Source organism: Cryptococcus neoformans, chromosome 4 (assembly GCF_000149385.1).
Source record: "Cryptococcus neoformans var. neoformans B-3501A chromosome 4, whole genome shotgun sequence".
Classification (NCBI taxonomy): Eukaryota; Fungi; Basidiomycota; class Tremellomycetes; order Tremellales; family Cryptococcaceae; genus Cryptococcus; species Cryptococcus deneoformans.
The window spans coordinates 113,916-126,266 of record NC_009180.1 but is presented as its reverse complement, the minus strand read 5'-3'; the positions used below and the strand labels follow the sequence as shown (position 1 = coordinate 126,266).

Sequence of the window (12,351 nt, the reverse complement as noted above, 5' to 3'; positions counted from 1 at the left end):
GAAATTTTGCATATAGCATATTTAGCATTTTCTAGTGATGTTTTGTCTCCTTCTTATCTGTGATGACGTTTTGTCTTTTTCTTATTTGTGATGGATTTTTGCACCGTTGTTCACGTCTGTCTTGTCTGATGCCTATTATGCGCTGTGACTACGCTAAATGATGATAATGATCTCGTTTGTCTTTAGGCCCTCTCTAGGACATACATCCACACGCCTGTCTCAGGTTCGTACACTATCCGCTCCTGATCACCATCTCGTATCCGCCTACCTTCGGGGATCGAAGTCATAGCCACCATCTCCTTCCTCACAACCTTCCAGCCGTACTTGCCATCATTGCCAATATCCGAGAGGAAGCTGTACCGAATGGGAGAGTACGAAATGCTCACCCATTTCCCGCCTTTCTTCACCACTTTGCTTAAGTTAAACGTCATTCTTTCTACCGGATCGGCTGGAGCTTGCTCGGTTTGACCAGCGGAAAAGGGGGGCGGGGACAGTTGGGGGCCAGTAGAGATAGCATCACAGGTAGACTTGTCGAGGATCAAGTCCCACTTCTGCTCTTCTTCTATCGCTTTGGCGATATCATCAGAAGGGATAGGTCCTTCTTGATGAGGGAGATTGGAGAGTAAGGATTCGGTCGATAGTAGGTCGACTAATTTAAATGGTACTTTCGCTTCTTCTTTAGCGGACATGATGGACGCAGGCGGTTTGACATAATCTGCATCGTAGACCTGGTAAATCCTCCCTCCTCCCGCATGGCTGGGGGATTGCGGTTGACCATCGAGGTACGCTTGAAGCTGGGTACCGAGTGTTGAAGAGCCGCACCCAACGTGAAGGATAGTCACTTTCGGTGGCTCATCCTCTTGACCATCGCCTTCCTGGCTGAATTTTTGGGCGAGAAATGCGGATGAGGAGGGGAAGGAAAGGAGAATTTCGTGGACAAGAGGAATGAGTGTTGGGGAAGGGACAAGCCATTCAAAGTTGTTTTCGGTCGAGAACCTGGTCTGCCAGTAGAAAGGTGACCAAAAGTCTGTGGTCGGCATCGTGATACTTGACTACGGATTGGAAGATAGGAAATTACGGGCGCCGAATGCTGACGGACAAAGCAGAACGAGACGATGAGCAAGCCACTAGTAAGGCTGATATGTGATGCCAAGCAATGCGCGTCGATTGACTACTGGTTGGGGAAGCGAAAAGTAACGAGTCGCTGAAGGCAAACAGTGTCAGGCGGGGACGAGGTTCGATGTCGGCCGTTCAACTTGCCAGCTTCATCCCAGTCAAGCGTGATTTTCGAGATGCTGGGCAATGCTTGACATCAGTTTACACTGCGCTCGGATGATGCCTAAACAAGGTGAGAGTTGAACAAACAAATAAGGCCGAAAATGTCTCGTTGCTGACCTCTTGGCGGTGAGAAAAGAGTGGAGGTATCGGAGATGAGCGACGGGATTAGTCGTCGTGGCGGACACGAAGCACCAAACACCAAGCAACCAAAAAGCAAACGGCAAATCTGCTGGTCGATGCCGTTAAAATCCCTTAGCAGCAGTCTCTGATACAGGCTGTTTCTTACAAATATGCGTTCTGTGAGCCAATTCCTCAACTTCCAAAGAGCTTTCTTTTACCGGGAAAGAAGGACAAGTGGAGGGCGGAAAGAGGAAAATAGGCTAGCTAGCCCAACAACAATTTAGGCGCCGACGAGCGCCCGCGGAATGATGATGCCACATGTGGCAAAGTCCTCTGAGAATCCGAAATTTCCCGGTCCCTGAACTTGGCCCATATCTGATAAGTCGCCGCGGTCGTCCCGCTTAATCGGCGGTTTGCGCTTTTACACAAAAAACATCATCCGTCATTCGTTCATCTCCAACATCTTTGTCCGGCCGAAAAATCAAAATCTTCTGGACAAATCACGATCAAAGAGCGTCCATCCTTTCCTCCGCTGTCTAATCAGATTAGACATCCGATCGGGTCATCGGACCACCAAACAGCTGTGCAATAGGGATTTTTATTGCGCAACAAGTCAACGTGGACGCAAAACGACAGAGGAAGAGAATCAAGGCCAGAAGCCGGAAAGTCAAAGAAGCCGAAACGTCCAATGGAAAAGACAAAGCTGCGTAAAGGCACAGTCATTATGTATTAGAGCTTTTGCAGGTGAGTTCTAAATACAAATGTCTCTCTGTCTTCTGCGTTCAACTTGGCTCTTTCATGTTGGAGTCGTCGTATTGGCTCATTCTACTGCGCTCTCCTTTTCACCATTTATTTATCTGGAGGAAGAATGAGTTTGCCGCTGGTTGAGCTACTATAGATAGACGACTTTTCCCACATATCACACTTTTCTCTTTATCTGATAACGGAATAACACCCCGAGAAGAACGCGCGCTAAGATGGATTACTATGATGGCGGTCAGACACGGTTCACTATGCCCCTCCCCACCCCTACCAGCAACACCTCTTTCCCCGAACCCACAACGAGTACCCCGTTCCCCATCAACTCTACGCTACCCATTAACTCTACCCTTCCAGTAGGTGGCCACGGTAACGGCACGGCTGGCAAGGACGGACACTTTACCAAAGCCCCGAAATACCATTACTACGCCTCTCGGTATTCCTGGGGCTGGATATCAGCTACCATCATCCTTCTCATCATGCTTAACATCATCAGATTCATCAAACATAGACGGCGGAAGCGCGAAGGGCTCAAGCGGCAAGTGGTTCGGTACAAGGCCGTGAGCGGAGATGAGGATGATAATGAAACGGAAATGAATGAAGGACGGGCTGAAGGTAATTGGATGACGAGGCAAGTGAAGGCCTTGGGAGCTGGCTGGAGGAATACGATGTATCTCAGGAGCTTCCCTATGTGGCTTTACATGCCTGAAACGGTGGCGGATGGGATGTGGACGATACTCTATGTGGCGGTTTACCTCTTTTTCTGTCTTCATAGGACCGAGAGTGAGTCTTTTCGTAATATATTTTGCGCAACTCAGTGACTTATGGGCGGGTCAGCTTGGTTCCCGATGCGAAACAACAATGTAGCAAATCAACTCGGTGTCATGGTAAGTCACTTGGATGAAAAGTATGCCATTCAAATGATTAACCGTCTCGCCAGTCCTTCTCTCAACTACCCATCATTCTTTTGCTTGTTAGCAAGAACAACCCTATATCATCTCTGACTGGTATTACTTATCAGAAACTCAACTACATCCACCGAGCTAGTTCCAGAGTGTGTCTCCTTTCCAGCTGGGGTCATGCTATACTCTGGACTCCCCGAGTCTGGGAAAAGAAAGATTTCAGACCTTATCTTCTCTGTGTAAGTCGATTAACGCTGGGCATTATGACTGTGTATGTGCTCACAAGTGAGATCATAGGGTATCGCTGCTCTTACGGGCTTTACCATGCTCTGGCTTACCAGTTTCCGAATCGTACGACGACTAGCTTACGAGTTCTTCATCGTCTCCCATATCCTTTTCTCCATGTAAGTCGCTCCATCAGATTTGCCCTTCTTAGAATTAGACCTAAAAGAAGGACTGATCGTGAAACTCAGTATGTATCTTGTTGGAGCTTGGTTCCACTGGAGACGGCTCGGATACTGGGTATGGCCTGCCTTGGCCATCTGGGCTTTTGACCGTTTCCTCCGTTTCGCCAAGGTTATCTACATCAACAATTTCCTCAACCCGCGCAAATTCAAGACCTTGGGCGAGAGTAGAATTGAGCTGTTAGATCATGATGTAATGCGCGTTACATTGAGGAGGGAGAACTGGAGCTGGAAGGCTGGTCAGCATGCGTAAGTGATATTTCGACATTAGCATAGGTGTCGTTGTGAGACTAATAGATGGTGCACAGGTTTATCTCTGCTCCGAGTATCTCTGCGTCTCCGCATGAGAGCCACCCTTTTTCCATCGCCAACATCCCGACTGAAAATTCCAACGAAGCTATTTTCCTTATCCGTATCCACTCTGGCTTTACCAAACGTCTCCGCACTGCCCTCGAGTCTGATGACTCCACCGACATCCCTGTATATCTTGAAGGCCCGTACGGTTACCCGCATTCCCTAGACTCTTACTCCACCGTCTTGCTCATTGCGGGTGGTACCGGTGTGACGTTTACGTCTGCTCATTTCTTACAAATTCTTGCCAACTCGCTCAAGGGCAAATCAGCGGTGAAGAAGCTTCATTTGGTATGGCACATCCGTCACGCAGAGGATATCGAGTGGATCGCCCCTTTGTTGAACACTGCAACGGAAGATACTGGTACTGTTAATTTCTGTGTTGATATCTACGTCACCAAGTCTCACTCTTCGGACGAGCCACTACCTCCTGATGGAATTTCCGACCGACTCGCCTCTATTGCTCCTCACATCTTCCCTCGTCATTGGGATGAAGCGAGATATAACCCTATGACACCCAGCGTTGAGAGTAGAGATGAAGAGATTCTTTTACCGAAGCCGCAGAGAATGCATGAACAAGGGGTGGGTCGATATGGATTGACGAGTGAGGCCGCAGAGATTGTTAAGTGGAAGAGGGGAAGAGCAGATTTGAGAATGATTGTGGAGGAGGATGCGAAGGGGGCTGACGGGTCTATGAATGTTTCAGGTAAGTTATCATTTTAATGAATTTGATGTACATAGTGACGTACGCTGACTTCATGACAGTCTGTGGCCCTGTTCAATTGTTGCAATCGGCCAAGAAGGCTGTGAGGGAAGTTTCAACAATGGAGGCCACGAGAGAAGGATTAACGTCAATAGACTTTTTCGAGGAGACTTTGGGCCAGTAACGAAAACGAAAGCAGCAACATTTTTATTTGGATTTCCAGGTGTATCGTTCGGTCGTCGGAGCTGTATTAATTCTACTTGTATGAATATGCATACTGCTATGGGCCCTTTGAATGTAGAGTGTATTTGCTGAGCACCTCGTCTTCTTGATCATTCGCTGTTGATCATTATCCGCCATTTCAATATGAGTAAACAGGTGTGGTAGGAGCCCTTGGGAAGACTTGCACAAATCGCAGTGGGTAGAACATGAATTATAGTGGGCGGCGAGGTGTCCGGGGTGGCTGTTGCATCTCCTCTTTCCTCTGCTGAGGACGACACACATCTCTTCCTTGACATAGTGAACTGTTGCATCATGACATAGGGATGGGGATGAAGATGCTGCCCTGGTAGCATGGCATAATGTGGATGGCGGTTGTGTGGACCCACAGGATGGAGGCCCGTGCGTTACTTTCTACATCCCTCCCTTTGATCCACGATCAAAGTCACACGCGTGGCTTTGACTCCTCCTTGCTGTCTCCTGTTTCGAAAAAAGCGACAAACAAACATCTTCCTCATCTCCATTTCTCCTCCATCTCTTTTCCTTCCTCCCTTATAACCTTATAGTCACTCTCCAGCCCCGGATTCTCCCAACCTGTACTCTCATTCTCCCCCACACTCTCTTGGACATTTTTTGTGTGCTCACACTTTCAATACTTCCCTTCCTAACAAATTGTGAGTCTCAATTTAAGAGTTACGTGATACCAGGCTAGTCTGGTTTTGGTCCTGTCAGCTACGACCGGCTTTCTTCCTACCTTCCTACCTTGCTTTTTGGACAAGCTTACCCCTAAATCCAGCCCTACTCTTACCATGGCAACCCACTCCTGGACACATGCTCCCCACCATGGCGTCGAACAACCACAGATGTTTCATTCTCAGCCACAACACCGCCGTCTCGTCCACCCAAGTAGCCAATGGTCGCACATACACCCTCCAAGCACCGCCGATCACGACAACAGCCATGTTCATCCTCACCCACACCCACTCCCTTATTCCCACGTACACCCTTCGGTTCGCACTTACCCTCCAGCACACTACCAGGCTGGTATATCTGTTGACGCCTTTGCTGGCCCCGATGCCGAGGAAGACGAACTTGAAGATGAACTCGAGCCTCTTGATCCCGCTCTAGCTCCCCAAAATGCGGCTGTGGACGTAAAGGAAAAGGGCAAGACGCCCGCGACCCGTGCTAGGTCCAAGTCTGTCGTCAGCGCCACTTCTCTCAGTACCGATGCTGCGTCATCAGAAGAAGCCACATTCATGTTCTTCCCAAACCCATCGCAGCCACCTATCCAACTCAAAGGTGCTCGTAAGACTGGCCTTCTCCCAGCACCTGCGGGTTCAATTCTCGAAGTCAATGATCTTTTGATTCTTCACCCCCCTGAGAAGTATAGGCCTGGATTTGGAGGGCATAACAGCCAGTGGGAGATGTATACTTGTCGAGTGTGTTCCAAAACGTATGATGGAAAAAATGCGCGGAGTGTCGCAAGGAGACATTTGCAGGATAAACATGGAGTACCATTGAGCGTACAGACTCGGAGAAGTCGATGGGATTGTGGTGAGCAATTGTAAAGGCATTGATCCTGATTATGGCTAACGGGAGGCTATCGTAGTAGATCCTAACCGACCCAGGAATAAGTCCGACGCTAAGGAGAGGAATCTGAAAAGTAAGCGTGATTGGGCTTCAAAGAACCGGTGAGTATAGCGATGATAATGATGAATGACGAGGGCTGACAACCCTTTTATAGTCAGCAAAGCAAGCTTGAAAAGACACACTGCGAATTCCTGGAGCAATTCGGTCCCAAAGGTCTCGTTACTTCTTGCGGGATGCGTCTCGTCGCGACAAAATATCGAGGTGCCGCTGGCGTCGCCGCTGCGCTTCAGAAGAACGGTGATTTCCTCAATGGAGAGTACGGCAAGGTCATCATTCCCGAAGAGATTTTGGAAGGCGTCCGTGCGATTAGAGAATATGAGTCTTCTATTCAACAAAAAGGCGAAACTCTGGCAGTTCAGCAGGAAGAAGACATGGAAGTGAAAGGAGTAGGCTCCGACTCTGCCTCCACCGGCTCGGCTAAACCTCGGTGTAACTCCCTTTCGCGGCTGCCTACTCCTCCACATGGACTCATGTCTGCCCTTACCGTCTCTCCTCGAAGCCCTTACCAGGCTGCTACCCAGCCTAACTCTTATCATCACAGCATCTACACGCGTCAACTTGAGCTCTTGCGCCAACAACATGCGTACAGACCTTATCCGTTTGCTGATGTGCCTATGGTAGATCAGGAGATGGGGTTCTTGTATATGCCTCCGATTCAGCATGAACTTCAGCCTCAATCGACTCTTCAGCATCAGACTGTGCATCAGCAAAGCCCAATGGAATTTTCATACTTCCATGTACGAGATTTCCCCAGTCTTAACGTTGCAGAAGAAGAGACGCAAGCAGATACAGAGGAACCTTTACAAATTGCCAAGGCGAACCAGTCTCCTGCGGAGCCAGAGCAGAAGCACGAGATTGCCACCACAACAGAGAATGGGAAACCTGAAGAAAAAGCGAACGATTGGGTTGAAGATGATAATAAGGAGGATGAAACCGAAAAGGATATCGATCTCGAAGCTGAAGTGGCCGCTGAGAGTCTTCTCAATCTTCATAGCACTCCACTTCGCGCTCCCGAGGATGAAGACACTTTCAGACTTCCTTTGCGCCCTACCACTCGGCCTGCACCTCCCGCTTGGAAGCTTCTCGACGCTCCACCTATTATATCACCCGCACGCAGCCGACATTCCAGAACCAAATCATTCATTCAGCCCTTCAAAGACCCTCGTGCAGAAGCCACGCGAAGCCTCAGTTTCGAACAAGCCCCGGCTCTCGACGATCCATTCATGCTTAATGACGATACGCCGGACCGTCCAACTTCAATCTCTTCTCTTTCCACGCGATCGAGGACAACACTCCTCTCGTCGAGAGTGAGTGATAATCAGAAAAGCACTATGCCCAGTCCCTCGCCGCTGTCGTCTATGCATAGGAAACGAAAGGCTCCACCTTCATCTCCGTTTGCCCTAGCACCTTCCGGAGGCTCAAACCCTGTTACTCGCCCCGCACTTCGACCTTTGTCTACCAATTTTTCCTCTTCCAACCGATCCGGGTCGGGCAACGCGGCCGCTACACCTATCCGTTCCGCACTCACCCCGCACATCCCTTCTTCACTCACGCGCGCATGGCTTCTCTCTTCGCCGACTAATGGTGATGCAGCTGCTTCATTGGGTCTGGTGCCCACGCATTTGGCGCCGGCTACACCTGGGATGATGAGAGGGATCGTAGGGACCGATACGCCTGGGATCACTTTATTGGATGTGAGGGAAAATGCGAACAAGGAGAAAGAGAACGAGAGCGGGAAGGAAGAAAAGGGGTCGGGGAAGGAGAACAGGGATAACGGTGTTAATGTGAAGAGGAAGCGATTGATTGAGACGCCTAGGGCGTAAAGAATGTCTCACGTTGTTTCCGGACAATCCATGGGTTTAGGAAAGAGGTCAATGGGAGAGGATCATTCATTCATTGCGAACGATGGACTATAAAAGGACAAAATGGGGATGTCAAATTCCGAAAAAAATAAGTATACGTATTTTCACGATAATGACAATTTTTCTCTTTATTTCAATTTCTAGTTTTGAGCTGGTCATAACCTGCTCAGTTTTCCATCATATGCATGGGGTGGTATACGTATAGCCAATACGCCAATCCTTGATTCCCATTCTCCATAACGCACCAGCCTCCATCCTATTTGGGATTTGAGCGGTCCACAGATCTATGAAACGGGGATAATCATTCCTGACGACTGAAACAGTCAGAGAAGCAGTTCCACTTGGAATTTTCAGTAGGAGGAGTATCGGGCGGGACTGGCAAACGGATTACACGGAGCTCATCTCGACCGTCAGCGATAGTTGATCCGGTCGACATTGTCGTAACGGGGATCCCAGTGGTGTCCACACTGAGGATTTCAGCAGAACGACGCGTGGAGAACGTTTCCTCTTCTTGAGGGGTAGTATTCGTTGCCCGACCATCTTGGGAGTTGCAAGTTTCATCGGTGTGAGTGGAACCGGCACTGGCGCTCGGACGGGTGGCCGTCGTCGTATCATCATTAGTCGCCGTCGTCGCATCATATTTAAATCCCGGTGCTGCAGGTCTCGTAGGTTCATTATCTCCTAGCGGCCACTCGGGGACAGGGCCGGAGTGATACCCCATACGATAACCAGAGTGTGTGGATGCGCCACTCTGCAAACTGCTGTCGTCTCCCTGGCCGAAGGAAATGGTAGTAAGTGAGTAGGGCGCGGGGTCGGTGGTGGTGTCCACCAGCGACGAGCGATCAGGAGGGCGTAGGATAACGGTGTTGGTGGTAGACGCGTTGCTCGGTGATGAAGGAGCGAGGCTGTGAAAAGTGTCGTCGTCGGTGGAAGTGGAAGTGTCGGATGGACGGCGTTGAGAGTTTGCAGAGCGGAAAGACTGTGGTGGGCTACTAGTGGGGGATGACATTGTAGGTTTTTTTTTTTGAAAGAATCCAGGGGGGGGGGGTTGATTTGTATGCCAAGTGGTGTGTTTGGTTGGTGTAAGAGTATTTTATGGCGATGCATCCACTTTTTATACATGGGTCTCGAGTCGGTTGGAACGAAAACTCGTGAGCGGTGAATCAAAAAAACGGCCTTCTTTTCTTGTAGTCATAGCCAAAGGAATGATCCAATCCATGTTCGAAACAACAGTCACGAGTCTCAAGACAACTCCCATTCACAATCTCCTCCTTGTCCGACTTTCCGGGCATTCACATTTTTCCCGGGCTGGCTGACAACAGACTCTTTAACCCTTTTTCCACGAACAATGGCTGCAGGGCGCGGTTTGTGCGGATATACCTATTCATCCCTCACGTTTACTCTAACCCCCGGTAAAAAAGACCATCCACGCAATGATCCTAAAAGATGAAAAGTAAAAAAATTAAAAACGATTAAAGAGGTTGACCAAACGGGAGATAAAAAAACCTTGTTAACTCTAGCCACGACTAGAAGCGATTGACGCTTCTCGCCCTACCCTTTACTCTCTAATTCTTCTCCTTTCCAGCCTCTAGAGCCTTGATGACATTCACCACCATCAGCGTCTTGTTGAACAGCCCGCACGCGAGGTGTTTCCCGTCTTCTCGCCAAGCCATCGAGAGCTGTTCCCGTCAGCGTATTATCTTATGCTAGTATAAATCACGAGACGAAACACGACACACCATCATGGGCCGTTCCCTGACCATCCGCTTCCCTTCCTCCTCTTCCACCTCTGTGCCCCATAAGACGCGGCCGGTCTCCACATCCCATATGCGGAGTACGCCATCCCATCCTCCGCCGGCTAGGAGACCGTATTTGCCGACCCCTAGGCGTTCTGCCGTGGCCGCGGCTGTTCCGTTTTCGGCGGCGGTGGTGGTGGTGGTGGTGGTGGGGAAAAGAGAACCAACCAAGCTGTTCAAGGAAAAGGGGGAGAATGCCAAAGAGCCTGTACCGGATTCCAGACCGGGGAGGACGTGGAGTGTTTCGCCGGATAGGGCGTCGAACAGTTTGATCGTGGAGTCTTGGCCGCCGCTGTTTTTTTCGCACACATGGTTAGCTCGCTGGGCACAATCCACGAAAGAAGACGCGACGCGACTCACGCAGCGAGTATCATCCGCGCCCGCGCTCCATCGTCAACCGGCATCCACTCGAGCATGCTCATCCGTTTATTCTCGCTCCCGCTTACGACGTTGAGTCTGTGCAGACAGTTTTCAATGGATATCGCCGAGGTGGAGTTGGATCGGGCATTTGGGCCCGAGTCTGCCGAGTTGGGGTTGGGGTTGGGGTGGGATTGAGGTTGAGGTTGTTGGTGAAAGTAATCGTCTTCATCGCTTGGAGGTTCCATCTTTTTCATTGGCGAGAGCGATCTTGTCCCGCCCAGACCCACACTCGCGCTCTTACCTCTTGCAGAAGGGTAAAAAGGTAGTTTCCAAATCATACAATTCCCATCGTCCGAAACACTGGCCAGCAGCCGCTCTGCCGCGCCAAGGGGCGACCATTTGATCCGTGTGACATCATCCGTATGTCCGCGAAAAGTAAACCGGGGCCGTTTATCGTCCCCGTGATGGACGTGGATGGTATGGTCGTTGCCGGCGGACGCAAAGACTTCGTCGTCTAGCCAATCGACGTCGTTTACTTCCTTGGTATGCGCATCGTAACACATCTTCATGGCCATACTCCCGCCCCTGTCCATCCACTTGCACACCGTGAAATCATCTTTGCCTACCAGGATCTGGGTGCCGGAGGGACTCCACTTCATCGCATTGACGGCGCCTCTTCCATAACTCATGATGGCCTGCAGCTGGCCGGACGGGGTGAAGAGACGGCCGACGCCGTCTTGGGAGCCGGTGGCGAGGATGGTGCCGTCGGGGTGCCAGGCGACAGAGGTGATGGTCTTTTTGGAGGACTCGATGCCCTTGTGGGAGATGCCGGTGGGGCGGGAGGGGAGGGTGAGCGGGGCGGTGGCGGAGGAGGAGGCGGAGAGGGGCAAAAAGTCCCAAAGCCTGACGAAGCCGTCTGCCGAGCCTGTGGCCAAGAGGTCTACGTTTTTGGGATTCCAGGCGACGTTGGAAACGACGTCTCGGTGTTCTGTCCATACCCCGATTTCATCGGTCTTGGCACTGGTGCTGGCACTGGTGTTGACTTTGGAGCGGGGACTAGGTCGACGGGACTTGTCGGGTGATGTTGCGCGGGACGGTTGGGTGCTTGGCACTTGCAGTGCCTCACGCTCCGGCTCGCGCTCCGGCTCCAGTTTTTTAGACGCCTTGTCGTCCTCTGCATCGCTCACCCGGGCTCGTTTACGTGTCTTTTCGTTTTCCTTTCGAGCTTCTGGCTGGGCGGGCGCGGGGGACGAACTCGGCCGTCTGGTCTTTCTCTTTCCCCTCGACTTGTCCTTCACCCTCTCCTCTGGCGGGGGGAACGGCTCTGGCCGCTTGGGCGGCGGGGCGACTGCATTCGCGGCCTGGGCGCTGGCGGCCTGGAGGACGGAGGGGAGCGGGAGGGGCGGGTTGGCGCTGGCGGAGGGGCAGGACGGGGGGCACACGTGCGGGATGAGGAGGTGGAACGGGTTGGGACACTCGGGCGAGAGCGGTTCCTGCGGAATGTCAGCGGGCTATACGCAGAAGCGGGAGGACATACACCGTTCTCGCCGACGTGCCGCTCGACGTGCTCCCAGCGGACGGCCTTCCACAGCTTGCGGACGAGCTCGCCGCGCTGTATGCGGCCTGCGGCGGCGCCGAACGCGGGTGCGCTGTGGGCGGGTCGAGCGGGCTTGGCGGGGGCGGGGTAGGCGGGGTTGAAGTGCTGGAAGAGGGGGGTGGCGGGGAGGTTGGACTCTGCGAGGAGGGTGAAGGCGGTGTGGGGAAAGTTGCTCTCCTGGAGGTAGAGGTAGATGAGGATGTTGATCTCGACGCTGCTCAGCTGCACGGGGGAGTCGGGGGGGGCGGGGAGCGGGGGGGGCGCGGGGGTGAGTCACCGAAACAGCTTGC

At 51.6% G+C, this 12,351-nt stretch overlaps 5 protein-coding genes across 5 annotated transcripts; 2 read left to right on the top strand and 3 right to left on the bottom strand.

Moving 5' to 3' along the window:
* Positions 1 to 182: 182 nt before the first annotated feature.
* On the bottom strand, positions 183 to 1,040 carry CNBD0380 (hypothetical protein; the record flags this gene model as incomplete). The annotated part of the gene is made up of 1 exon (XM_770895.1): positions 183 to 1,040. One exon carries the CDS (start codon positions 1,038 to 1,040, stop codon positions 183 to 185), a length of 858 nt encoding a protein of 285 aa, XP_775988.1.
* A 1,335-nt stretch (positions 1,041 to 2,375) lies between these two features.
* Positions 2,376 to 4,761, top strand: CNBD0370 (hypothetical protein; the record flags this gene model as incomplete). The annotated part of the gene is made up of 7 exons (XM_770894.1): positions 2,376 to 2,940; positions 2,995 to 3,044; positions 3,098 to 3,298; positions 3,357 to 3,463; positions 3,533 to 3,772; positions 3,832 to 4,580; positions 4,640 to 4,761. The coding sequence occupies 7 exons, from the start codon at positions 2,376 to 2,378 to the stop codon at positions 4,759 to 4,761; spliced, it is 2,034 nt and encodes a 677-aa protein (XP_775987.1).
* Positions 4,762 to 5,605: 844 nt separating this feature from the next.
* On the top strand, positions 5,606 to 8,269 carry CNBD0360 (hypothetical protein; the record flags this gene model as incomplete). Its single annotated transcript, XM_770893.1, has 4 exons — positions 5,606 to 6,350; positions 6,406 to 6,487; positions 6,541 to 7,753; positions 7,823 to 8,269. The coding sequence occupies 4 exons, from the start codon at positions 5,606 to 5,608 to the stop codon at positions 8,267 to 8,269; spliced, it is 2,487 nt and encodes an 828-aa protein (XP_775986.1).
* Positions 8,270 to 8,609: 340 nt separating this feature from the next.
* On the bottom strand, positions 8,610 to 9,317 carry CNBD0350 (hypothetical protein; the record flags this gene model as incomplete). The annotated part of the gene is made up of 1 exon (XM_770892.1): positions 8,610 to 9,317. The coding sequence occupies one exon, from the start codon at positions 9,315 to 9,317 to the stop codon at positions 8,610 to 8,612; it is 708 nt and encodes a 235-aa protein (XP_775985.1).
* Positions 9,318 to 9,873: 556 nt separating this feature from the next.
* On the bottom strand, positions 9,874 to 11,999 carry CNBD0340 (hypothetical protein; the record flags this gene model as incomplete). Its single annotated transcript, XM_770891.1, has 4 exons — positions 9,874 to 9,987; positions 10,048 to 10,396; positions 10,465 to 11,957; positions 11,982 to 11,999. The coding sequence occupies 4 exons, from the start codon at positions 11,997 to 11,999 to the stop codon at positions 9,874 to 9,876; spliced, it is 1,974 nt and encodes a 657-aa protein (XP_775984.1).
* Positions 12,000 to 12,351: the final 352 nt, after the last annotated feature.